Here is a 27,498-nt window from a genome sequence, read left to right as displayed (position 1 = left end):
GTAGGCAGGGGATGTGGATGTTGTAAGACAACACAACCACCTCCCACACTGGAAGTAGGATTTGTCTCACAGCACACAGTTTGGGAATCACTGACCTGTGCCAATGTGTGCCACGTTCATGTGATTGCAATAACTCTTAGCTAGATGGAAGCATATCTAGTATTCTCCTAGTGCCAGTGTAAAGAGGAATTATCATTATTGTTAAGATTATAAAACACATGCCACAAGGTTAAACCAATGTTTTTAATCCATCTTTATTTCACAAAAAAAAGGAAACGATGCATTGAAAAGTCAAGTTTGTGGCTCTTGTTAAACTACCGCAAAGGAATTGACACGTCCTCTATACAAAGAACAGATATGGTGAGCAATATTCACAATAATTCCCAATCCTAATAAAACATAGGCATATGCTTACATTCATTACATCGTCCCTTTTCAGGTATCATAAAATATGCCTAACAAAGTGAAATACGACTGGTGAGAAAAAGGTAAGTGGGGTGTGTCATCTACATCCGAGTGTATACTAGCCATGTCACACTGAAAGTCTTGCTACAGAGCCATCTAGCCAGCTGTGATCTTGTGAAAACTGAAATCTTCAGAATGTTAATTGAACAGTTTATCAGCATTTTATAATAAGCACATCAAATGTCATAAAAATTGTTCCACTTGCTGCAAGACATCGCCACACACTCATACATATGAGATTTTAAGCTGAAGCATTAAGTCACGCTCATCCCTCAAAATAAAGACCAAACACAACACTTTGGCTTCTCTGGTCTCCCAACAACATGCTGAACCCAACATGAACCATTAGTATTTTCTTACTTTAAATACTTCTTAGCAACGCTGACTAAGAAATGTAGACGTATTCCCTAACAGCGGCGGCCTCAGCAAACAATGACCGCTGGTAAAAGCCAGGAGAGAGACTCCATGACTTTCACTACAACTTCACAAAGAAATAACAGGAAAGCTGGACAGAAAGAAAAAAAAAGGTTAAAATGTCTGCCTTATGAAATCTTAAAAAGCCGTTCTATTTATGTTATCAAACGCAAGCTTTATTAGTCTTCAGAACATGAGGAATGATTGTCTTTGAGTTTTGTACAAAGTCACTGTCTTGCTTTAGTCGTCACTGGCTCTGCCACCATGACAAGGTATCAGCAGATGTCAGCAGAGGGCCAGTTTGAAAACTGAACTTCTGTAGGGGGACTGAAATTGTGAGGTAGCTACTTTCGTACGTTATTTTTTAAATACTTGCCCTTTTCACAGTGAGAAGTTTGCCTGGAGAAGAGTTCTGAGAAGTAACGACACCTGAGGTTGGCACTGTAAACGATGCTGGTGATTCCCCCCAAAACAACCCAAATGTTGGGGGGGGGATAAGTGGTCCGATTTTGGTGGCAGTAGTTGTGTCTGCCGTGTGTGACGCAGAGTAACGGGTAATACCACTGGAGTGAAACACTGGGCAGTAAACTTGAGACTAAAAAGTACTGAGGAAGGTAGACCGGGTGCTATTGGGGTGCTACTGCGGTACCCGAGAGCATAGAGTTGGTCTTGTAACTGTGGAGATTAACCTGTTAAGATCACAGCTTTATTTCTGTTCTCACTGGAGGAGTCGTGCAGCAGTAGTTTGTCAGTGTGCAGTGTCATGGGTCATGTAAAGAGGCCGCCTTGGGCCATCGTAGCCACCATCTTGATCCAACAGGAAAAGAACTGTACATACAGAATGGGATCCTTATTCCATAAAGCAGGCATTTTTTACATTATTTATAATCATATCTAACAACTACATACATGTATATATCACATATGTAGGGGCTACACACGCTTGATTTATACTTCTGCACCGTGTCACGTGCCGAAAACAGCCGATCTGCCAAGCTCACGACGTGTCGAGCTTGTAGATCGGCTATTTTCGGCACACAAACCAAGTACAAATCAGGCTCCAGGGTGCAGGAAACGGGAAAGGCACATCCATCCTCTTCATCCGCAGGGTAAAAAGTTGTCACTTAGCAGCTCCTAGGGTTTGCTGTCATTGAAACAGAAATAACAGTTAAACCACATGTACAGTAGTACCAGTGGCCCTCATTTATCAACGCAGCGTATAAACCAGCCTATATTTTTCCATATATTCGGCCGTACACCAACGTCGAAGTCACATTTATCAACGAATCCTACACAGCTGATCCGTGCCTACATTTGGTCCCAGGCTTGATAAATGTCACGGCTGAAACCTAGCGTCATTTAAATAACACGCCCTTAAATATTCTCAAAACGCCCCGATTTTACGACATGAAGAAGGACCAGAATACGACCAAAGACATCAAAAGCCAATGAGAAAGAGTTTCCCCCGCCTGCCTCGCCACACACACACACGCACACGCCCCCCTCTCTCTCTCTCTCTCTCTCTCTCTCTCACACACACACACACACACACACACACAGACGCCCGCCCAGCTGTGTTTTTCATGTATTGTAATCCGTACCGTCCGTAGCGGTACAATCTTTGTCACGTAGGCTTGTAGCCTACATGAATGACATATTATGATACCAATCACATCGCCATGAATGGAATACGTTTGTATATTAATTTATTTAACCCATACCGAGCAGTGCACAAGCAGTCATGTTATTCCCCGTGAGACTCGGACGGGCGGCAGTGATTCCGCCACGTTAATAAGAGATTGGAGCGTCGGGTTTATATCCTTAACCCAGCTAGGTTGTCTTCAAAACTCTCTATGACATAACTCCATAACATATGACAAGCTACTGTAAGTTTGTACACCTCACTGTCCATGAAAAGATCGTCGGGAGTCCCGACCGCGGGAGTCCCGAGTCCCGGCGCAAAAGCGCTCGTATATTTTGAAAATAGCAGATCTACAAGCTCACAACGCGTCGCGATGCGACCCGTTTTTGAGCTTGCAAATCTGCTATTTTCAAATAGCCAATGCAACTGAATGACTGTTAAAGCAGTTTGTTTAAATTACTTTATAAAATGTTATATATTCACAGGGATTAATTATTAGTGTGTAGATATACATTTAGGAGTGGATTATGTGTCCAGATGCCTGTCAGACAGTCAGACAATGCTGCTCCGCAGGTCTAGAATGGAATAAACGGGCGCAGCCAACGTCAACAACTGGTCTCGACCAGACGTGAGATCTCAGCGTATGGTAGGATGAAGCCCACGTCAGGATATATTGATAAATGCCGAAAGGTGCGGTGATCTCGCCCTACGCCCATTATTTGGGCTGCACCGCGTTGATAAATGAGGGCCAGTGTGTCTATATAAACCACTGCTTGTCAATGTCTGGTCTGGGGACCACCAGGGGCCCAAATGTACAGGTCTAACTCTTGAGTGAACGAATGGTCCTTATGGTTCCATTTGAACACTTTCAGAGTTCAGTAAACACTGAAGATTTTACAGTGGGGGGTAGCCCAATCAAACTGGGGATCCATGAACTAAACTATCCTGGAACCCAAATGTACACTGTAAAATCCTCCGTTAGTTAATTTTGAGAGTGTACAAATAGAACCAAATGGACCCATCTGGAACCAAGGGTCCATTCGGTTCCATTTGTACATTCTTGGAACCCACAATGGCTTCATTTGTCCCCAGACCCATTGTTGAGAGCCAGCGATATAAACTGCTATTCAAGGCTCAGTAATTGTTGGAGAAAATGTGCTGAGTGCTGTACATTTTGACAAGGTGTGACAATGCATCAGACAGCCCCGTACCTCTTGGATCAGACTACTGCATTTGCATCCTAAGCAGCCGTCGCTTGCCCTGAGTGGTAGAACAAAGAAATTAAAGCCTCAATCTGCGATTTTAAACAACACAACATTTAAATCAATCTGTATTGTAGAGTATGTTAATACAATAACTAATACATCTGTAAGGTAGAATATGTTAATACAATATTACAAGTACATCTGCAGTGCTTGGAGGTCTCCCTACTCTTCCATTGAGACATTAGACCCTGGTGTCAGGTAGGACACTTACTGGTTGACTAGTAGCCCTGCATGAAGCTCACAAACCCAATGTCTCCCGTGGACAAGCAGATATTCCCTCTTACATGAGCGGGAGATGTCTGGTGTCCCACGTGTGGTTCAAATCACAGTATTACAGTTGCTAATTATCCCTCTCCATCAGGAGAGGGCATAAAACTCACAGAATGTACAGTAGTAGTAGTTTAACATTAAAGAATCCTGATTGGGGGAAAATATGGATATTGGATATTGTTGTCGGATTGTTTCTGCCCGACAGCAACGATATTATTCCCAGCGCTAGTTCAAGAAACTTGTGTAGATTAGTATGCTACGGTATGTGCTGGTTAGTTTTAGAAGTCAAGTTACCTGGTACCTCAGGGACTTCATCATCATCTGGAGCTGGGATGACTCTGCCATGCATGGGTCCTATTCCCAGCACCTTGGGCCTGTTGTCTGTCTGAGGCGCTCCGTCCAGTATTACAACTATGTACTCCTTCTTGGGAGCTTCTGCCGGGGCCTCCACAGGGGCCGCTGGAGCCTCTTCCGTCACTAGTGGCACGGCCTCGGCCGGTGCAGGCTCAGCAGCTATGACTTCAGCAGGGGTTTCTACAACTGCTGCAGGGGCCTCTGTAACTGGTGCAGCCTCAACTGGTGCAGGGGCCTCTTCAACTGGTGCAGGGGCCTCTTCAACTGGTGCGGGGGCTTCTACAACTGGTGCGGGGGCCTCTTCAACTGGCGCGGGGGCTTCTACAACTAGTGCAGGGGCCTCTTCAACTGGTGCAGGGGCCTCTTCAACTGGTGCAGGAGCCTCTTCAACGGGTGCAGGGGCCTCTTCAACGGGTGCAGGGGCCTCTTCAACGGTTGCAGGGGCCTCTTCAACGGGTGCAGGGGCCTCTTCAACTGGTGCAGGAGCCTCTTCAACGGTTGCAGGGGCCTCTTCAACGGGTGCAGGGGCCTCTTCAACGGGTGCAGGGGCCTCTTCAACGGGTGCAGGGGCCTCTACAATTGGTGCAGGGGCCTCTTCAACTGGTGCAGCTTCAACCAGTGGAGCCTCTTCTGCTGGTGCCCCCTTGACCTCTTCAACAGCAGCTGCCGTCTCCTCTATTATCTCAGCCACCATGGGTACCTCTGAGGTAGAGGCAGCTGCCAGCACTGCAACACAGAACCCAGCCACCCAAAAACATCACTCTCCCGTCACAGTGAAGACTAACTCCCATTTCCCCCAATAGCTAACTACTGTTTCAACTGGAGTTTAAAGTCAGACTGCCTAACCATGACTTAGAAAAAGATGCTGAGAGTTGAGGTGCTGAACCATGAAACATGAGAATTAGCTTCACGATTTTCTAAAATCCCATTAGTAGGGGCGTCACAATATATCGTCCCACGATATAGCGCAATATTAAAACTTCACGATATGCTTTTTGGCTGTTGAAAGTTACAGGAGTTCTTACTGTATGGTGTGCGATATGTAATCATTAATCATGTCTTCTACCATCATATTCAAGGGCTTTTGGAGAAAAATAATCTGACAGGGGAGGCGTGTGTCTTTGTCCAGCGGACGCTCGTTGACCTTCGTTAATGTTACATTCATCAAGGCAATGTTTCTGCACTGTCAAATAGGCCTACATCTATTCTAAGATAGCATCAAAGCCAAATATGTTTTACAAGCGACCCTCTATGGTATTATAGCCATTTTGTTCCGAGCTGTTAATAACTCCAGATGACAACAATATGACTATGAGGTTATGTCCCTTAAGCTTGTATAATTTTAAAGCACTTTAAAACAAAAAGTGCTTTATAAATAAAGAATGTTTAAATTGAAGATGGACAATGTTGATAATTGTAATAAAGAAATAAATTATATCGTGTCGTATCAATATCGCGAGCACAATATCGTGAAATTTGTGTATCGTGACACCCCTACCCAGTAGTGATAAAATATTTTTGTCTACTGTTAAGGGTGTCAACTTGCAGATGCAATGAAATCCCCAAAAAGAGACCAGCAAAGAATCTAAAATGCTTTACAGTGGCATCAGGGACAGATGCACAGTCTGTGACCAACCAACAGTGTTTCCCCAGAAAAAGACAGCTTTAGTAGAGGCTTTTGCTTCCAATGAAATATTGTTGAAATGCCAAAGTTTAGAGTTGAAGAGTCTAATGAGATTAACTGTTATCCAGATACTTAACCATAAACTTTACTGTAAATTGCATAGTACAAATTTACTTTAAAAAGAGAGGAAAATCTATTTAGCCCAATACCATAGTCAGTCAAAGATGTGTGCGTTAGTGAAGTAAAATATATCCCACAGGTGCACTTCTAATGCTACAATAGTGTGTATGAAATCAGAGAATTGGGTGCAGAAAGCAGGCAAAGCAGCAGAGGGCAAGGCAATGAAGAGTCTGGCAAATCCTGCTCCCTTACAAACTGTAAGAAAGAGGGATTCAAGGTGCATGGAGGAGTTTGTGAACAGTGTCAGTGTGTATTGCATGCCAAATGTTTTGTACCATGAAAAATGTCTGTTGCCATCAAATTTACAACCTGAAAATGTGAAAAGGCCTGCCTGCCAAATATCACCAGAAAGAGGCACACCAAATTTAAGCATTCAACATTTAAAATAGCTTCCTGATATGTGTGCTGATTTGTAATCTGTGTAATGTTGACTACAATTTGACAAGTTTAGTGCCAATTCATGACTTGCCGTCTGTGTTTGGTGCATTGATTAGGACTGTTACAACTAAAGCATGAACTAACTGCCAGAGCTTTCTGCACCCAAACGCCCTGCAACAGGTGTAGTCATTAACGCAAGCAAACCAAATTCAGGCAAATTAAAGACGGGAATAAATCTTTCCGGTTTGATAATACTTTTATTTTATGGCTCAGTGAATTCCCTTAAACCATTTCATTAGAATTTTTTAAAATATCCATTTATAAGCAGAATCTAACGAGTTCACACAAGGTACCGAGTTGTCCAGTTGTTGTCGTTAACCTTACGAGTTCTTTCACTTTCCCTTTTTCGAATAAAAACAGCGCAGTAGTTTTTTTTACACAGCTTGTACAAGCTCGTCACACACAGCTGCGCGGCGGACCAGTTTTAACATTACAAAGATGTGGGTACCAACTCTGTGATATCTGGCAGAGAAGCAGCACAATTAAAAACAATTTAAAAAGTAACAAAAGACAGTGTTCATAAAATCTCCCAAGAAACAGTCTGAGCATTGGTGGTCAGTGGTCATATCAGAAAAAAAGAAGATTTAAGAAAACCCTGAAGTGAGGTGTGTTACTGGTCATTTCACGGTGTGTACTCTAGAACAGTGGTTCCCAAACTACTTAGCTCGAGACCCAAAAGAGAAATTTGATGTCTCCCCGGGACCCAAATTAGTGAAAATAACCGATCTACAAGCTCACAACACGTCGCGATGTGACGTGTTGTGATCTTGTAGACAATATTCAATATTTAATACAATTTTAATGGAATTCTTTAAAAAAAAAACGTTTGAATTAGTTTTCAACTTAAAATCTTTTTAAAATCTTTTGAAAAAATAATTAAAAACAAAAAAAAGGGGGTATTTACACGCGACCCATAAAGATTCGTCCGCGACCCCCATATGGGTCCCGACCAACTGTTTGGGAAACAGTGCTCTAGAAACTTGAGGTATACAAGGTGAGAAAGGTTCAACCCAACCCTATGTGGAAAGAGGTAAGTGGAAAGGTAAGTTGAAGGTGTTTTTGGTCAACACAGTACGGAATCGGCCAATTTAGGTACATGAGAAATCCTATACATCTACTCCAAACACACACCGGAAAAAAAATCTCATATCATCATCTTGTGACGAAAGAGGGAAAATAACAGAATAATTTACTCTGTCTTCTTCTCAATCCTCACATATATTATACGGTCTTCTTCTCAATCCTCACATATATATTATACAGTATTATGCACACAACCCCGTCTTTAACATCCACTCCAATAAATACAAAGAAAATATATATATCTCAGAAAGACAATAAAAGAACGCAAAACTGCGAGAGGTGAAGCCTGGTTTGTGGGAAACGGAAGCTAACCTGTCACTAGTGGTTCAAATGACTGACTGACCGGAGGAAGTACTGTAGGTTTGACTGGTTTTAGTGTCTCTAGTGGAGTGATCCATATAATCTCTGGATGGATTACGCAATAACTATTAAAGTCATGAACCCTAGCGTCCCTTTTATGTGGCTGACATTCGCAAATAGCAGATCTGTAAGCTCACAAGCTTGTAGGTAGGTCATTTTCAGATATTTTGTGTCAAGTGAAAACAGGAGGGGGCCTAGCATAGGGCCCAGGGACTCCTGTCAACTAATTATATGAGGTTTAAGTGGTAAAGATTGAAGCCGCCATGCGGCTTGGTACAGTAGTACGGCCTAAACAGACAGAAGCTAGATGTATACGGTTTTGAGACCATATTTGAGTGAAGGATTTCAAAAAACATTACACAATGATAATAGCATTGGAAGAAACTGTGATTTATCCTACATTTATCACTGTGATTGTATGTGGGGTGGTTATCTGTTAATAACAGCGGTGGTATCATTTAACTGCTTCATCTGTCGATAAACAATTCAGTTTAGCCAATATGCTAAGCTCAAACACATTATCTAACCCAAACATTTTACAACATGTGGGACTAAGATTTTAGATCTAAAGTGGGTAGAGTTTGTTTTAATAATGCCAACTTTAATACTTCATTAATATAGATCAGTGGGGAATTCCAATTCCAAGTTATTATGTCGAAATCAATCCAGAGATTATCATAGATCATAGTGGGATCTGAGATCAGAGATGTGTATAATGCCACCCTACGGTCAAGGATTATATAAACCAGGATAGGACAGACATTCTAGCCCATAGCATGCACCATATGCGCACTGGGAGGCAAACTGGCACCGGAAGAGCAATGGAACCCATCCGAGTTAATACAGTATTCACAGTAATCACCCTGGCAGATTCATCAGGTTTACAGGCTCGACAGCTCAGCTCTGTGCTCTTTAGATACCTCAATAAAATTATATAGCACATAGAAAAACAACAGATCAGAAAACAAGGTGCAGGTGGCAATTAAAAGACAGTTTATTCATGTGCTTGTCCTGCCGGCTCTCTCCCACTTCGATGCATTCCATGGAACTTCCGGCTCCAGTTTGCCTCTCAGTGAATGGCGTTTCTGTCCTATCCTTTGCTCATATAACCCTTGCATGTGTGTGTGTGTGTGTGTGTGTGCGCGCACCTCCCTGTGGTGTGTATGTGTGTGTGTGCAACCTCAGGCCTCAGCAGCCTCAGAGGCTGGTGCTTCCTCCTCCTCAGGGGGAGGAGCCGTACCGTTGCTCTCGGCGACCGGCGCCTCCTCCTCGGTGGCGGCAGCGGGCTCGGCGACGGCCTGGGCCGCCTCCTCCACAGCCTCGGCCACTTGGGCCACCTCCTCCGCCACCGCCTCCACCTCCATGGCCACCTCGGCGACGACCTCTGCCACCTCGGCGACGACCTCCGCCACCTCGGCGACGACCTCCGCCACCTCCTCCACCGCCGTCTCGGGCTCCGCTGCGGCCTCGGAGGCCACCTCTTCCGCAGCCTCGGGTTCGGCTACGGCCTCCGCTACGGCCTCGGGTACGGCCGCGGCCTCCTCCGCTGCGGCCTCGGGTTCGGCCGCGGCCTCCTCCACTACGGCCTCCTCCACTACGGCCTCGGGTTCGGCTGCGGCCTCCTCTGCCTAGGGTAGACACGATCATTACATTTTAGTTGACGGTTAGTTGTGGAACCAAAATAATTGGCGATTAATTGATTTATATATTTAACAACATAAATGAAAATTATATTTCCGTTTGCCTTTTAGGCTTTGTCAACAAGAGAAAAAAAAATCTGCACGGGGCAGATATGACAAATAACTTATAGGGATATTTCACTTTCAAAACATTTTTGGTCATTTTATCGTCTACTCAGGCTTTTGTGATCGCCCAGACAGTTTTTAAGTTGATTGATTGATTCAGTATTTAGATATTTGATATTCATTTTATCAGACATACCGCCTTCCTATACAAACCCATTATAACTTCAAACTCCATTTTTAACATGTTAGATTAATCAAAACACCCTTCCTTGGTTCTGGTGACTCATCCTGACCTCCTAATACGTGTTTTTTCAATTACTTTTTTCTTTTCTTGAATCGTTTTCATTTTCCCAAAAAAGGACAATGTCAGTCACCAGAACCAACTACAGGTGTTTCTGATGAATCTAACATGGTTAAAATGGAGTTTGAAGTTACAATGGGTTTGTATAGGAAGGGGGGGTGTCTGATAAAATGAATATCAAATATCTAAATACTGAATCAAGCAACTTAAAAACTGTCCGGGGTGCTCCCAAAAGCCAGAGCAGAAGATAAAATGACCAAAATATTTTTGAAAGTGAAATATCCCTTTAAATATACGAAGAAATGACAGAGTAAAATGTATTCTGGCCAAAACAGGCCACATATACACTGCTAAAAAAATGCATTGTGCAGTATATTTTATAATTGTATACGTAAAAAAATAGCCGATCTACAAGTGTGTAGATCGGCTATATATACACAGATTTTCAACACATAAATGAACGATTCTGACGATTAGGCAAAATGATTGCGGTAATCTGAAATGAATTGCAACAGTCAAGGCGGTTACACACCGGCGAATATGCGAATATACGCAAAATTCTGACTCGTTCCGAATAATTAAAAGACGCTTTTTTCGCTCTGTGAAACTGGTGTGGAAGCTTGCATTGACTTTATAAGGTTTTTAAAAAAAACGTATTAAAAAAAACGTATTATTCACATGAAGAAAATCGCCCCGGTGTGTAAGGACCTTCAGGCCTACCTCTGCCACGGCCTCTGGTTCGGCTACGGCCTCAGGCTCCGCCTCCTCCGCCGCGGCCTCGGGTTCGGCCTCCTCTGCAGGGGCAGCCGCCTCATCATCTCCTCCCTCAGCTGCCTCCTCCTCTGCTCCCTCTGCTGCCGCCGCCTCCTCCTCTCCTCCCTCCTCCTCGGCTCCCTCGCCCTCCTCGGCGGCCTCCTCTTCCTCCTCTCCTCCTGGAAAACAGGATGAAGGGAGGAGCGTCAGAGGTGGGCACGGGGGTTCGACCGCCAACACCCCACACACACACACACACACACACATTGCATCCTGGAAGCAGCCTGCAGCCTGATAACAACCCCTGCACCCCGACTGACGCATGCCGGTTGAAAAACTTTATATTTAACAAATACGTAAAATGATAAATACAATCACAATTGTTAAGATATGAGCCATTCTTTAAAATAAAAATACATATCACCAAGGGGTGATGATATTTTCCGACACGCTAAGAATAGTCTCTCTTTGCTGTTCCACAAGCTGATCCAAAACACACTCACACTACTCCAAACACACACACACACACACACACACACACACACACACACACACACACACACACACACACCCCACTCAAAATACACAGACACAGACACACACACACACAGAGCCATGCCACTCCAAACCTTTACCGTTCCACAAGTGACACACACACACACACACACACACACCCCACCTGAGAACCCCCCTCCCCAAGCAAAGCAAAGAGCCAACAGTAGCACAACATTCACCACACAAACCGCCATGCAAAAAGACAAAGAAAGAAAGAAAGGACGTTATTGACAAAACGACGGGTTAGGGTCAGGCGTTGAGGACAGCGGGAAGCACGGGTTAGCGTGTGAAGGCGTTCGTTAGGTTCTTACCATCCAATTACTTCCAATTACAATATACTAGCTGGAACTCTGCAATTCTGATAGTTAGATAGACACTGAGACAGCCCATGTAGTTTGTGCGTGTTTATTTGTAAACGTTTTTCTCCCCCCCCTCCACTGATTACACATTTACATTTATCCATCAACATTTATTTTATGCTAGCCAACAGTTCAAACATGAAGCAATTTTATGAGGCAAAATGAGGGAAACAGGGATTTGTGCGTTTTTTGTTTTTTTCCCTTGTTTTTTTTGGTCCTTAACATCTATCGTTACAGTCCTTTAGTGGAATGAAAAGTAGAATGAATAAAAGGTTGAAGCGTTATCCAAGCGTGAAACGTTCCGACAGACACTCCCGAGGTGGAGTGTGGGGCTTTTCTTTAGCAGTACAGGACATGAAGAAAGAGGAGGGATGGGAGGATTCTCCCGTTCGTTCACATCCAATCACGGTCCAGTTCTAGGACCAATCACGGTCCAGTTCTAGGACCAGAGGCGGTCGCAGAGGACCTTAGCTTTACCATTACACTGAAAAGAGTAAAAAAAAAAAAAAGGGGGTTAGAGAGGAAACGGGAGATTAATCTTCAAATAACTTAACACACATTATAGTGTCACTGTTAATCTAACCACAAGAGACTACCGTTCGTTTTTTGCAATAAATGGATACGGGCTGCTTGCTTTAGATAAATGACTTGTGTCTGATGCAGAGTTAGCTTTGTATTGGGTCAGGTAGGAGTCTCACTTGGAGAGCTCATCCTTATTTCTACTTTATTGCACGACCATATCAGTCGACGAAAAGAACTGGAAAACGTTATTTCTCGTTGAGTGACACGGCTGTATAAATGAATCCTCATGCTTAGTCATACGGTGTCAAAACTGCTGATCCACAAGCTCAGAACGCGCAACATCATCAACTTGTGGATCGGCAGTTTTTTTTTGCCAGCGACACCGTCGTATGGTGGTGTATAAATCTGGCTATTGTCCACATGGAGTGGGCTTGAGTTGCAAATGTAGAAATGTTGTTGATTTTGTTCCTTTTTACTGAATAAGGGAGCAGGGTGGTAGAAAGGACAGAAAGTGAAAGCGGGGAAGGAATGTGAGGAACATTTCGCATTTAAGCCAAATTTATGCTCCGTCGAGCGCAGAGAACGGGCGAGAATAGCAGACCTACAAGCTCACAACGCTGTGAGCTTGTAGGTCGCCTATTCTCGGCACTAGTCACTGTTGCGCCATGAAGTATGACTTTGGCTTTAGGCTGATGTGGTGTAGTGTGGAAGTGTGTCAAGAGATGAGGCCCCCTGTTCTGATTAAACAGGTCTTTCAGCCTCGAGGAACAAGTTTATTTAAGGTGAGGCTGGGTTGAGGTTCATGCAAAACAAAACTTTACAGGCAGAGACATCGGTTGTTTAGATAAATTACTAATCGTTGTTTATCAATATATTATCCAAACAAAAAATAAAACCCACAAACGGCTTTGTAGGCGAGATGTATGATATGCAAGTAAGCAATCTACATACACTAGGTAGGTATAGGTAGGTATAAACACCAATTCAACTTCTTAAGGATCCCCGTTCATGAAATTGCATCAGCTATTGAATCAAAGTCATCAGGTCTTTGCTTCTTTCATGCATTCAGGGGATGCCACACAGTTTCGTCCTTCCATGGAAAGGGAAAAAGGTCAGCATGGCAGACAACTTCTCCAAATTAGGTTCAACACCTGTTTCAATAAATGATAAACATATGCAAGGAGTGCGATATGCGAGGAGTTCATAGTACTCATGTACGATAGAACTTCATAGAAGTAGTTCCTACAAGGAAGTGAATGCAAATGAAGTGCACTCCAAGCAGGACATATATGGGGCCAGTCACTCTTGTGCAGTCCTGTTTGCCAAATTATGCCAGAAGCGGACACGATGTGGATGTAAAAAAGCATGTTCTGGACACTGCAAATGCTTTAAGTTTGGACTTATCTGCACACCCCTCTGTGGTTGCAGTTGCTAGTACACTGGCCTGTCACTTGCCCAGCCACCATTGTAAATGAGAATGTGTTTATAATGACTTGATAACAAAACAAAAAGTAAGCACTAAGCTTTACCAAGCTAATAAATCACTTTCAAATGTTCCATAAATGTATTCTGTGTATGGTAATTAATACAAATACATGTACTACAAGCTCATGTGGATAAACCATAAGCAGATGCACATTTCTGCAATCTATCGGCAGCCATATTGGGAAATATGCTGCCATATTGGAACCTAATGTTACTTACTTGGTAGGAATACCTCCAGAACATATTCTCTTATATTAAAATAAGCCCCAGCAAAGCGATATAGTCCAACACATTGGCCCAGTTGCAGCCATTTTGAAAACTGGTGGTGGCCATCTTGAAATCTTAGGAATTCTGCGTGGCCAGAGGTTGATTATCAATTAGGGTCATATGAAGGTCATCTGTGCCAAATTTCGCGCTTGTATCACCAAGTGCACTATGGTATCAATTTTCCGCCTTACTATTGTGGCATACTGTCATTACATCACAACTATAGGGGGTGTTATTTTAAAATGCCTGTTGCAAACTTGATGAATGATATAATATGATACCTCATGTCCTTGAGTATATTATTGCATTCGCAAGATAGCTGCCAGCATTAGCGAGATTCAGCCACAATTTTAACCGACCACTACGTTGCTAACCAAATCCTAACAATGTGTGCCAATGGGAAATTCTAATGCGTCTGGCTTTTAAATAAATATAGTAATGTTAATGTAGGTCTCTTGATTGATACTGTATGTGCATTTCCACTGTCTTACAATGAGGAAGCATATTTCTTCAGAGTAAATGACATTATGTTACATGTAAAATCAGCAAGTTAACATTGTTACTTGTACAGACTACATTGGAAGCATGCTCGTTGCTCAACAACAGTTTTGAGTCTCAAAGTTGGTAAATTGGTTGATTGGTAAAGCCTGATTGATACCTGGTCGTGCATCCGAAAATAGCCGATATAGAAGCTCAGTGAGCTTGTAGATTGGCTATTTTCGGATGCACAACAACCGGCACGCAAGTAAGTACATATCAGGGTTAAGATGTGTTGATACTTTACATTGTTAGTTAAGATACTTTACAGAGTTAGTTAATCTAGCCTCATTAACCACTCTACTAGAGCTGCATAATTCATCAAGAATAACTGAGAATTGTGATCACAGAAGCACAATGGAATGTGGAAGTTCCTACCAAAAAAACAAAAATCCTTATCAATAACTGATTAATAATCATGATTACAATAATAAGGATTGTCATTTCAGTCATGCAGCCCTACACTCTGCCCAGCGATTAATCAGAACAGAGGGCCTGGTAGCACTGAGCCGCCAAAGACAGGGCTACAATGAGTCATTTATGGGTAATGCATGCTTTGAAATGTACTGTATATAGTATATACACACATACCGGCAATAATAATGATGCAAAATTGTCTGTCAATTCCCTTTGTAAATCCTAGTTTAAGTGTTATTATTAGTAAGCTTTAATAGAAAATAGAGAGAGAATCCCAAGATGGTGAAAAATCACTCAAGAACATGCTTCAGAGTTCCTTGAGCCCAGATCAGAGATTAAGAGAGCATTCAGATCAGTGTTTAGAGAACATTGAGACCAGGCATTGGAAATAAGATATATATGAGACATCACAGGACTCACCCTCCTCGTCCTCACCCCTGCCTGCAAACAAACAGATAGACAGACAACCAACAGTGTCATTGCTTCGCACAAACACACACCATATCAACACAGAACACAAGTCATAATAACTTCAACGACAATGCTGAGACAGCAATTTCCTCTACATCATCAGCCTTGACATGTTTACCGTACCGCCATGTCGACTTCGGTCGACACTCTCACTCGGGCCATTATGTTTGGCGAGTTGTCGTACACAGTGGCTGCACGCTTGCAGATCATAATCGGTAAACAGACTTTACTTCAGACGGTGAGCGGAAAGCAAAGCCTCTACCAATTACGTCTAATCTCGATTTCTCTTCCATGTCTGCGGCCTTGTGATCCCCATCTGAGACTGGTGTTGTTCCGGTTTGAGTTAACCCATTCAATCCGGGGGATACATCTCTGTCATTTTTAGATTTCTTTGGGTGCCGCACTATGAGCTTGTATACCTGCTATTTTTTGAAAAATCGTGGAAATCTTTGAATATATATATTTTTTAAGCGAACATTTTTAACTCAAATCTTTGCTTCTGGGAGATTCTGCAAATGTCTTGTAAATCCTAACAGCTTTTTGAAAAAAACGTATGTTGCTATAATATTAGTGGTTCTCAAAAATGTCAAGGACCACCCAAAATGTATTTGACTCTGGACCCCATCTCAAAATATTTTGTTCCAGGGACCCCCACCAGAAGCGTTGAGTTAAATGTTTTCGCTTTAAAAATATATATATTTAAAGATTTGCAAACATTTTCGAGATTTTTCATAAAATAGCTGATCTACAAGTTCATAGTGCTATGAGCTTGAGTATATCTGCCATTTTTTAAATAGCCAAAGAAATCTAAAAATGACAGGGATGCATTCCCGGTCTTAATGGGTTAAAGAAGAGAGAAAATAAATAGACAACCCAGCTTGGCGGAGTATAAATAGTCGTCATTTGAACAGCAAGACGTTTTGGCAAGGCGAGTAGTAGTAGTCGCAGCAGCAACACATGGACGAGGAACTCTAGAAAGCTGGCTGGACCTGACTAGACAACATGAGAGGAATGACCAGACGGAACTATTTGGCTAGGAGCAGCACGGCTGTTGACATGGGGATGACCAGACGGAAGTATTTGGCAAGGAGCACGGGAGTTGTTGACACAGGGAACGAGAGAGAGCGGCAGAGAGCCAGAGAACGAGAGACGCCTGTGCAGGCAGGTGTAGGAAAGATATAGTGGATAATGAAGTTTTATGGTATCTACAGTACATGGTCCCCATTTCTTTGGGGTATTTTTTGTCACAGTAAATTTGCACATTATGTGAAATTTGTCCTCTGCATCTAGCCATCCATTTGGCTATTATTTACACTATTTGGCTACATACTAATTGACTATTTTGATGGAAGTGCAGTATTAGTGGGAAGCGCCCAGGGAGCAGTTAGGGATTAAGTGTCTTGCTCAGGGACACTTTGAAACATTGAAACATGAATGATTAAAGGGTGTTATATTTAACCCTTTAGACCCGAGGCCGATTCTCAAAACGCCTTCTAAATACAGACCTTTTTTTCCTGAAAAACTTCAAATATGTATAAAGAAATTACAAAAAATGTTTGTCGCTATATACTGTACATACGGGAAACCCTTTTGGGGTTCCCGTCCTGAAAGGTATAGTTACAAATAGGGGTTCCCGCCCAAAATGGGTTAAAGTACCTCTAAATTGCAAAAAAAAGTGCAAATTCCACTTGAGTAAAATGTACTTAATGCAGTTACTCACAACTACATAACACTGACAAAGCAGGAGGCAATAAGGATAACTACAAGGCTGAATACTAATCAGCACAAGGCTTCAGTGTCCACTCTCTCAAACGTGTTCATGTCAAGGACCCCCAAATTGGTATTAACCGATGCGTTGTGAGATTGAGCTTTGAGAACTGAGTGCGTGCTCCTGGACTGTGCATGTTGACAGCTTTAGGCGTCACGGTGGGTGGGTGTGGTCAGCCAGTGACATTGCACTTGACACCGAAATAAGTAGAGGATAATCCCAGGTCATCAAACGGTCCCACAATCCTTTGCCTGGAACACGTTGCTCCTTTTGTTCAGGGAGAGCTGGAACAGACCAACTAAGGCACTAAGTTGGAGTTGTCTGGTACAGACGGTGCGTAAATAGTGGCTTTTAGTTACCTCACTTAAAGGGGGTTGAATCCCTAGGCTGATTTAGTAGTTTGTTTTCAGGTTAAACAATACAGCAGGGTAAAACATGGCAGCTTGCCATGTTTTTACCTGATTGTACACTGTGATGTAAGCAAAACAGCTGCAGCTAATCAGATTAATAATGGGTGTGTAAGATCTAGGTGTGTCAATGTGCACTGACGATACCGTCTACTTGCACATTGGCACAGACTAAAGCCCAGTCTGACAATGATTCAACCACTCACAAACAGAATACCCAAACTGCACCGACCTGCAACGGGTCAATTCAGACCGCTGCAACTGGTTGCAAGTTGCAACTCATTGCGTTGCGAATCATTGGTGCGCACTGGGCTCCCATTATTAATTTGATAGGCTGCAGCTGTGTTGCTTATTAGCCTGCCATATTTTTAATCTGTAGGGCAATGGATGAAAACAAATGATAATAGATGATTATTGTGGACTTCACTATCACCTCACATCACGCTTATGATTAATTCAGATGGCATCCATATACCAGTGCATCACTGTTGCTGCGTTCAACAGTAACAGTGACTAAGCAACAGGCTACAAGTACTTTTCAATGGAAGGCAGTGACATGAAGATAAAAACCGACCGTCTACACTTGTCACCCCTCGACTCTTTCTTTCTTTTCCCCGACACGGTCGAGGCAGAAGGCCGCCACCGTAGAGCCTAGGGTCTGCCTGACGTTTCTTCCAGTTAAGAGGGAGTTTTTCGTTGCCACTGTGGCAAAATTGCTTGCTCAGGGTGGGATGTCGGGTCTCTTCTCTACATGTAAAGTGTCTTGAGACAACTTGTTGTGATTTGACACTTTAATAAAATTGAATTGAATTGAATTGACTCGCTCAAAAAAAACGTTGAACCGGCTTCCATTTTTTCCGGCACTCCAATGATGCGGTGAAGCGTCAATCATATTTCTATTTCACCATTTCCTCTCCCCTTCTCTCTTCACTCAGTCCCTGCTCTGTTCCGTAAATGTTAGAATAACTCCTTAGTTCCCCTGTGCCATTAAAACCAGACTCGGCCACAATGTACCTGTGCTGGCCACGCTAGGTTGTTTTCTAGGTTTTGTCACCGCGGTGTGAACGCAGCATGTCATAGACCAGTGGTCCCCAACCCAGAGTCCGGGGCGCCAAAGGACCAGGGCGTGAGGCATTTTGCACAAAATCTAAACTTACAAACAAACACGACGAGGCACCGTCAGTTTGTGAGTGCATGCATGAGAAGTGTGCACGTGGCAAATGGGCTTCAATTGGTTTAGAGAAGAGAAGGGGGATGGCAATTTATAGAATGCCAATCTGTAGAGTGTTTAACTTCACAGCAGGGGTCTTGTCACAAGCTCCTGTTGCTGTCATTAGGGCCTAGTCAACAGCTGTGCAAAGGCCCATTTCCACTTCACTATTCTCCTTTTGGTTGTTTCAGCAACACTGTTGATGTCGTTTATACAGTAAGTAAGAGTAACATGTCTGTACATAGAATATGACTCTTCAAGGACAGCATCTTTGTTAGTCAGGACAACTGTAAGAAGGGTCTGAGATTGGGAGATTTTCCTTTTTTCCCCCCCTTCTTGTCCTGCTGTTCTTATGCTTGAATCTTCAATAACATGTTCACACTTCACCCTTATCCATAATAGCCTGGACTTACTCTTGGGAGGCCATGGTTTGGGTGTCCACTCTTGCCTGCCGGGCCGGGCTTTGATGTCTGCGACACGCTCGTTGAACCGTTCGTGATCCCCCACTGTAGTGCTATATGCCTGCAGAGAAAAGGACAATGTCAAAATCACAGACTTTGTAACTTGATAATGCTTTTTGTGAAATACTGCACATATATTCATTAAATGGTTGTGTAAGTTACAACTTCTCAACTACAAACTTTAATCAAATATTTTTTTGTATTAGATTTGATAAATATCCAGCATCAGCAGGGCTCTATAAGACCTGAAGCCGATTCTACAAATGTATTCTAAATTCCAACAGTTTCTATATCAGTGGTTCTCAAACTTTTTCATGTCAAGGACCTTTATTATATGTATTTGGCCACCGACCCCATCTCAAAATGTTTTGTTCCAGGGACCCCCAGAAGCAAAGAATGGAGTTAAAAATGTTCGCTTAAAACAATATATATATTCAAAGATTTGCACACATCTTCTCGATTTTCATAAATAGCAGAGGTATTCTTTAGGTATTTATCCCCTCTGGGAGTCAAGCGAGAGTAGCTAAGCAAGTCCTTGTGTGGTTATTTCATGCTATAAACGCTGACAAGGGACAGTTGAAAAATAGATGACATGGGGATCAGCTGTTTTACTGACTCAGCAGGGGGGTTTGCGACAGTACTGTAAACCAAACAATCTTAACCCATTAAGACCTGAGGCCGATTCTACAAAATGTCTTCTAAATCCTAACAGTTTTCTGAAAATGTTGCTATATCAGTGGTGCTCAAACCTTTTCATGTCAAGGACCCCAAAAACTATATGTATTTGGCTGCCGACCCCAATCTCAAAATATTATGTTCCAGGGACCCCCAGAAGCAAAGATTTGAGTTTGGGGGAAAAAAATAAATTATATATATATATATATATATATATATATATATATATATATATATATATATATATATATATATATATATATATGCATATATGCTATGCTATTTTCGAATAACCAATAATCGCAAATCTTTGTGTGTATGATATATATATATATATATATATATATATATATATATATATATATATATATATATACACACATACATGCAAAGATTTGCGATTATTGGTTATTCGAAAATAGCAGATCTACAAGCTTGTGTGGCACGAAGTGCCGCGCTATGAGCTTGTATATCTGCTATTTTTGAATAGCCAAAGCATAAGTATCAAAGTGGTTAAAATATAGCTAAAATCTAAAATTACACAGATGCTTTCCCGGTTTTAATGGGTTAAATAAGACTAAAAGAACAGGTGACAACACTTCAACAATACACAGGGGAACAGTTACCACAACGACACTTATGCGGCCTGCAACTTGTAGATCGGCTATGTTTGTGTGCGTGCAGCCGTCGTGTGACCAAGTTGAAATGGAGCTTCCATGAGGAGAGGAAAACGGCGGACAGGATGGAACTTACGTAACCAGAAGCTGCGACGAAGGCTCCTGCACACAGCACGGTGTAGAGGATGTTCTCTCCCGACGGGCCGCCTCCAGGGAGCGACGACATGGGCCGCCGCTGGATCACTGCCACAAAACAACACAACAAAGTCACATGTCATGTCATTCTCAAACCCTTTTGTTTTGCTTCAGCACCGCCTTTTAGTTCCCTTTTCACCCGACCACAACGCTTTACTTGGAAAACTGCGAGAGAAAACCCTGTGCAATTGAGCTGGATGGGAAATTATAGATTCACCAACCCCCATGGGGGAAACACGATAAACTTAAGACCGACTGTCTTTTGTGCCGGTAGCCATGAAAATGGGTCTTCTCGTGCATTATATTAGGACAATATCATGTCACCAGAAGCAGGGATGCGTGTTTCCAATGACTCTTATAGGAGGGCTATTATAGGAGGGAGTATCGTCTGATCAAATGATTATGAAATATTTAAATATTGAATGAGGCAACTTAAAAACTAAAATGACCCCAGAAGCGTTTTTTTAAGTTAAATACTCCTTACGGCCCCATTTTAACTTCTATAAGCTCACAACGCCTTATCATTTGTGTCATTTTTGAACATTTTATTTGTCGATGAATTGGATTAGTTTGATTACCTGTTGCACACCTATATCATCAAACTGAAAAGAACAGACACCAAAAACAGTTGAACAGCAGAATGTTATGTGAAGTGGTGGTCGGCAGTAATGCTGTGTATATACTGACGGGTATAAGTCGTAGTCATTGAGTTGAACATAGCAACCCTGGTGGCTTTAAAAAGATTGCCACTGTATTAGGCCTAATGTGCTACTTAAACACATCAGCTGCTGGGAGGGAGAGGATTGGTGACGAAGCACATTAACACGCACCGTCACTCCATGATCCCTCCTTTTCTGATTGGATTTAGAGCCCTGGGATGGGACAAAAATATGCCTTTAACGAGCCCTCGTCCCTTACTTACACTGTATATGTTTTGTTGAAAGCGAGCAGTGGTGGAAAAAGTACTCAAATGTTTTACTTAAGTAAAAGTATCAATACTGCAATGTAGATGTACTCTTGTTACAAGTAAAAGTCCAGAATTTTAAGGAGTAAAAGTACAAAAGTATTGGTATCAAAATGTACTTAAAGTACCAAAAGTAAAAGTACTCAATTGTTTCAAAATAGCAATCTACAAGCTCACAACGCGTTGCATGTAGATCGGCTATTTTCAAACAGCATGTTTCATAATATGATAATTTATATCTGAAAAGTAACTAGTAACTAAAGTTTTCAAATAATTGTAGTAGCGTAAAAGTATAATATTTGCCTCTGAGATGTAGTGGAGTAGAAGTAAAAGTACTGGAAATTGGAAATACTCAAGTACTATGTGTACCTAGTATGTACTTAGTTACTTTCCACCACTGATAATTCAATATGTACTGAAAGGTCCTTAAATTGTCTCGTTAGTTTGTAGTCTCTGACCATGTATTTATTGATACATTGCTCTTGCACAATAAAGCCAAATGTAATTCCACTTAACGTTACAGTACCGGCAATCATGTTACACAGGGTCGCGTGAACTCGCCCAAAAGCTTTCTCTTCACTCACTGTGATGAAATTCAGGAGCTAGGAGTGCATGCAACAGTTAACCAAAGTAAATTATTTAATTCACTGCACACAAACAGGCGTGTGACAGGTGCCAGGAGCTGGTGTTCATTATGATCAGATAATCTTTAGAGTTTCTTCAGGCATGACAATGTTCAATCTACTGCAGCCAAGCGCTCAGTAGGGCACCGCCATCCCAGATCTGCAGCCAAGCATTCTGTTTATCAGAATGTGCCGTCAGTGATATTGTTTGTTAAAATAAGTGTTAAATAGCTCTATATTCTGATAATAATCATTGCCATCGAGTGTTTGTTCAGTAACAGGAGTCTCCACATCTCTCCAGGTCTTTAGTAAACAGAAAATGCATTTTCAGGTCAGGAGGATACCAATTTTATCCAATCAGGAGAGACAACTCTTATACAGGACAAATTAAGTGAAATGAGCAGACAAAATTGGAACTCTATACAATTTAAGCTGATAAATGGGTACTCTGATTGGATAAAATTGGCAACCCACCTGAAAATGTATTTTCTGCTCAGTAAAGCGCTGGAGAGAAAAAAACTTGAATTTACCCATCAAAAATCATTTACATTACCTTTAAAATGTAATACACACCAACTGCATAAGAATAGCTAGGTCTCATTAAAACCACTTAAATCCTATATTGTGTCCCCCAGGGGTTTACTAGGGCCTTACTAGGTACTAAGCTCACAACGCATCACAAACTTGGATATCTGTATTTTCACTGAATGGAAACAGTAGGTTATTTTGTAGCTTGTTTTCCACTTGCATGCATAAGGACGACCTTATAGCTCACCATGATGTATTAAAGACAGCTGCAGCTAAAAAGATTAATAATGGTTGTGTTAGATTAAGGAGTGTGAATGTGAATACAATACTGTTGACAACTGTCTATGCTTGCACAATGCACATTGACATTAAAAAAAACAACTAAAGCATCACCCTATTGGCCGTCGTCAGCGCATCACTGACAAATACGCTGACGAAGGCCAATAGGCCGAAATGCCTTCGTTTCTGTGACTGCTGCATATTAAATGCCAACCTTAATCTAACACAGCCATTATTAATGTGCTTAACTGCAGCTGTGTTGCCTACTAAGCTGCCATGTTTTAATCTGCTGTAGTTTTTTAACCTGAACTCGAATACAAACTACAAATTCAGCCTACCTTTAAGGAAAAAAATTAATAATAATAACAACATATTATGCCCAGTCCACACCAATGATTCAGTGCAACAAAACCATTGCAATACGTTGCAGAGAGAAATTGCAGCGGTCTGAATTGACACTGGCTTCGAATGCTATCAATGCATTGAATGGGAGATTATCACGTTTTATCAGACCATTGAATGGGCGAGTAGGCGACGAGTAGGCGATATACTGACCTACCCGCGATTTGTCAGTCCCCACAACATTATTTACGATTCTGTGCCTATCGGTACATAACTCCAACGGCGCTGAGTAGGCTCAGGCGAACGTCACACCGTTCAGGACGGCAACTCGGTTGCTTTAGCTCCCTCGGTGGTCCTTCACGGGTTCCAGTTCGCCTGAGACTGCGCGCCTCCGTCATGGTCCAAAACCAAAACCGAAACTGAACTATTTAAGTCATCTCCGTTGGTAGGTAAGTCTTGATAACACCCAATGAATGGTCTGGTAAATCGCGGGTAGGTCAGTATGTCGCCTATTTCGCCCATTCAATGGTCTAATAAAAGGTGATAATCACCCATTCAATGCATCGATAGCATCCAAATCAGGTGGAATTGACCCGTTGCAGGTCGGTGCAGTTTGGGGATTCTGTTGCATGTGGTTGCAAAGTTGCAAGTCGTTGCATGGCGAATCATTGGTATGGACTGGGCTTTATATACAGTACACGCCATCTCGCTCTCTAGACTGTTGCCACAACGTCCACCAGCATAAGGATTAGCTGACCCCTCATAATCTCACTAACGAATCCACTCTATAACCTCCCACCTCCACCCACCCCACTCCCATCGGTGTTCATTATACAGGCTAATAGGCTCTACTGGTGTGTGAAAGTGGTGACTAGCGATATGGTCAGGATGGCACAGTGTTAGGCCAGGATATGTTTCTTTAGTTAAAGGGTGCTGGGGGCTGCTGGCTGGGGTCAATAGTCACGGGTGGCCCAGTACAGCTCATCTTGCGGCAAGGCTCCGACCCATTTGTCACTGCACTGCAGGAGTGCAATGAGTTCATGCATGGAGGCACGTAGAGCTGTATGGTGGGCTGGACACACACACACACACACACACACACACACACACACACACACACACACACACACACACACACACACACACACACACACACACACACACACACACACACACACACACACACACACACACACACACACACACACACACACACACACACACACACACACACCTCTATGTACTGCTTGATAGCCGGTCAACAGAGAAGAACCTCGCCTTTGCGACGAAGGCTGAGTATAACCAACACGTTAACAATTTAGCCAAAAGTCTTTATTTCCTTTACATTTATTTTAAAAATGTGTGCTTGTATTGAATGACATGTCCAAAACAGTGATGACAGGGTTACGAGCAAATGGCTGGTCATCATGTTACTGTACCATGCTTTTGGGGAAATCGAAGCACCCATTGGGCAAGCATTAAGGTTACACATCGTTAGTACGGTGAAGGTTAGGAGGAGGAACGGTTTGGTGTGGTTCAGGAGGACGGTTGGGATAAGGATCTGTGGGGGGCCTTCATGTACGCCCGGCGGTGCGTCTAGTTTGACCATGTCCAACGCCAGAAACACATTTTAGGTGAAAATAAAATAAACAATGGTTCTCAACATGGTACCCAGGCGTTCTTGACGGACACCCCAGCAGGCCAGCTAAATGATGCACATCGTTTAACAAGTAAATACTACTAGTAGAAAATGTACAAGAATGGCTGTTTGATTAGAGTTTCACTGTCATCTCTAATAGAATTCTGGACCAAATGACAAAATCATGTGAACACACAATAGAAAATATCAAAATCAGGAGCCTGTGACCTAATGCAGTGGTTCTCAAAAAGGTCCGGGAGCCCCAGGGGTCCCCAATATTATTGATAGAAAGGAACCAAATGGACCCTTACAGGTCTGTAACTCAGAGTGTACAAATTACAAAATGGTTACGGGGCCATTTGGTTCCATTTCCATAACTGTGCTGCATTTGTACAGTTATGGGGGAACTTGGCCTAACTGGGGGTCCTCTCTGGCCTAAAGCATATGAAAATTGGATAATCACTAGCCTTGGATCAAGTCGATCACTTTATCAAATCTGACTTTTGCTTTCGTATCCAAAAGTCAGACTCGATAAAATACATCTCTATGATCATCTTGATCCAAGGTTAGCAATTCTCCAATTCATGATACGAAAGCAGAAGTCAGACTCGATAAAAATACATCTACGATAGTCTTGATCCAAGGCTAGAGAATCACTTAAGTAATGTACAGCCTTCTTCATGCCATGGCACATCCTACATGTATACAATTAATACATTTTAATAAATTCAAAATCCCATCTTTTCCAGTGGTTTCAGAATGTGCCATCACCCCCACCCACCGACCAGGGGCGCACATGTCCCATACATTCCCCTGCTATAGGCAGTGCAGTGCAGTCTTTAAAGTGAGCCCACTGTCACGCTGCTCTGTACCACGTGTCCCTCAACACACAGGAACCGTCCTCCATGTATGTGACACACATGATCCAATGAAGGTCACATATCACGGAAAGGGGTCTCTAAAAAACACCATGGATCTGTGTTTAATGAGTCGACAGCCCGTCAGTTATAGGAGAGGGTGTGAGGTGTTTCTTTAAAAATAATAATGGTTATGTATTAGATTGTAGACATCTTTATAGAATACAATAACAAGGCTGATGTCGACTGTTCCGATTTCAAGTGTGTGTCAGCTGGCTAGTCTGAATATCAGACCACTATATTGGTGAAATAAACATCAAAGATGCTTTGCTACGAGCAGAATAGGCTTGTATCTAAACTGGAACACACACCAAATCAAAAATAAAGAGGCTGATCACCTCCCAAATCAATATAAAGAGGCTGATCACCTCCCAAATTGAACAGGCCTACTGTCGCATACCGCTTTCTATATTTAGCTCAACAGAGGGGACCACATGAAAAAAAAGAGCCTCTGCATCGTTTACAGAAATCACATTATGACCTTGATCTCCCCCTACACGATGCCAATGTTTTATCTGCCAGCTTGGAGAAGTAGCGACCATCACAACCCGCATGGATCGGGGACAAAATGTTCTCTACAGTTAAGCGGAATTTACGCACAGCCACAACAGTAGTCGGGCCACGATGGCTCACAACGTTGGAGCTGCTGTGAGGAGCTAATCGTGCCAGATTGCGTCAGTCAGATCAGATAGAAGCTTAAAAGAACCTCAAGTTCATGCTAGTCGGATGGGGTTGTGGTGATCGTGTGGGAGGAGGAGGGTTGAAATAAGTGATGATGATCGCCCCCCCAGGAAACTCACCATGCTGCCGGGGTACACTGTAGGCTGCTTTCCTCGCCAGAGGCCCACATCTCTGCCAGGCTGCCCTGCACGAAAACATCTTTGGCTGGCTGTGTGTGTGTGTGTGTGTGTGAGAGGGACTGAGGAAGGTTATCTCTTCAGCAAAGGACAGAATGAATGCAGTGATCCTCCTCCCTCTCTGATCTGATGTGGCTGGTGATGACGGCGTGTGAAGAGAGAGTAAAGCCCTTCCCCCTCAACGCTATGTGCGTAAATATGCGCGCTATGACGGCGTTGCCATGTCCGCTTATTCCAAGCGGCTTGCTTTGGCTTGCGGGTTGCGTTTTGTTGGGTCTTGTTTCCTAATGTTGTTTAAACCACGTGGTTCGCAAACATTTTCATGTCAAGGACCCCCAGATTAATATGTATGTGTCTGCGGATTGAACATAGTTTGTGCGCCATGATGGAACTGCATGTACCAAAAACATTCCACATTTGTCAAAACATTTCCAATCAATTGCAATTTGCAGACAAACAAGACAAGAGTAGCTGGGCAAGTCCTTGTATGGTTATTTCATGCTATACTA

At 42.7% G+C, this 27,498-nt stretch overlaps 2 protein-coding genes across 4 annotated transcripts in view; one reads left to right on the top strand and one right to left on the bottom strand.

Moving 5' to 3' along the window:
• LOC308076156 (nocturnin-like) overlaps positions 1-27,498 on the top strand; it is a 459,509-nt gene that overhangs the window by 77,173 nt on the left and 354,838 nt on the right. The gene's annotated exons all lie outside the window — the stretch shown is intronic.
• mgarpa (mitochondria localized glutamic acid rich protein a) lies at positions 225-27,121 on the bottom strand. 3 transcript variants are annotated; one of them, XM_080416280.1, is made up of 9 exons: positions 26,933-27,121; positions 20,782-20,888; positions 19,306-19,414; positions 15,457-15,477; positions 10,862-11,073; positions 9,336-9,723; positions 4,351-5,136; positions 3,733-3,781; positions 225-2,023 (listed from the first exon to the last, which is right to left on the bottom strand). In XM_080416280.1, the coding sequence occupies exons 1-8, from the start codon at positions 27,009-27,011 to the stop codon at positions 3,762-3,764; spliced, it is 1,722 nt and encodes a 573-aa protein (XP_080272406.1). In that variant the 5' UTR covers positions 27,012-27,121; the 3' UTR covers positions 225-2,023; positions 3,733-3,761. The 3 variants fall into 3 exon arrangements, with proteins under 3 accessions (XP_080272406.1, XP_080272405.1, XP_080272407.1); XM_080416279.1 differs by having other exon boundaries at positions 4,358-5,136; XM_080416281.1 differs by having other exon boundaries at positions 4,358-5,136; positions 9,336-9,714; positions 10,871-11,073.

The sequence above is a fragment of the Gymnoscopelus braueri genome (assembly GCF_963280865.1).
Source record: "Gymnoscopelus braueri genome assembly, chromosome: 20".
NCBI classification, from domain to species: Eukaryota; Metazoa; Chordata; class Actinopteri; order Myctophiformes; family Myctophidae; genus Gymnoscopelus; species Gymnoscopelus braueri.
Note: the sequence above shows the minus strand (reverse complement) of the source record. Positions and strands in the feature narration are given on the sequence as shown.

Excerpts from the sequence above, each read along its gene's own strand:
- mgarpa (XM_080416279.1), bottom strand. The coding sequence starts at position 27,011 with ATGTTTTCGTGCAGGGCAGCCTGGCAGAGATGTGGGCCTCTGGCGAGG. Across the intron at positions 20,889-26,932 it reads CAGTGTACCCCGGCAGCATG|TGATCCAGCGGCGGCCCATG; the intron begins GTGAGTTTCCTG and ends GTTTTGTGGCAG. Across the intron at positions 9,724-10,861 it reads AACCAGAGGCCGTGGCAGAG|GCAGAGGAGGCCGCAGCCGA; the intron begins GTAGGCCTGAAG and ends TGTCTACCCTAG.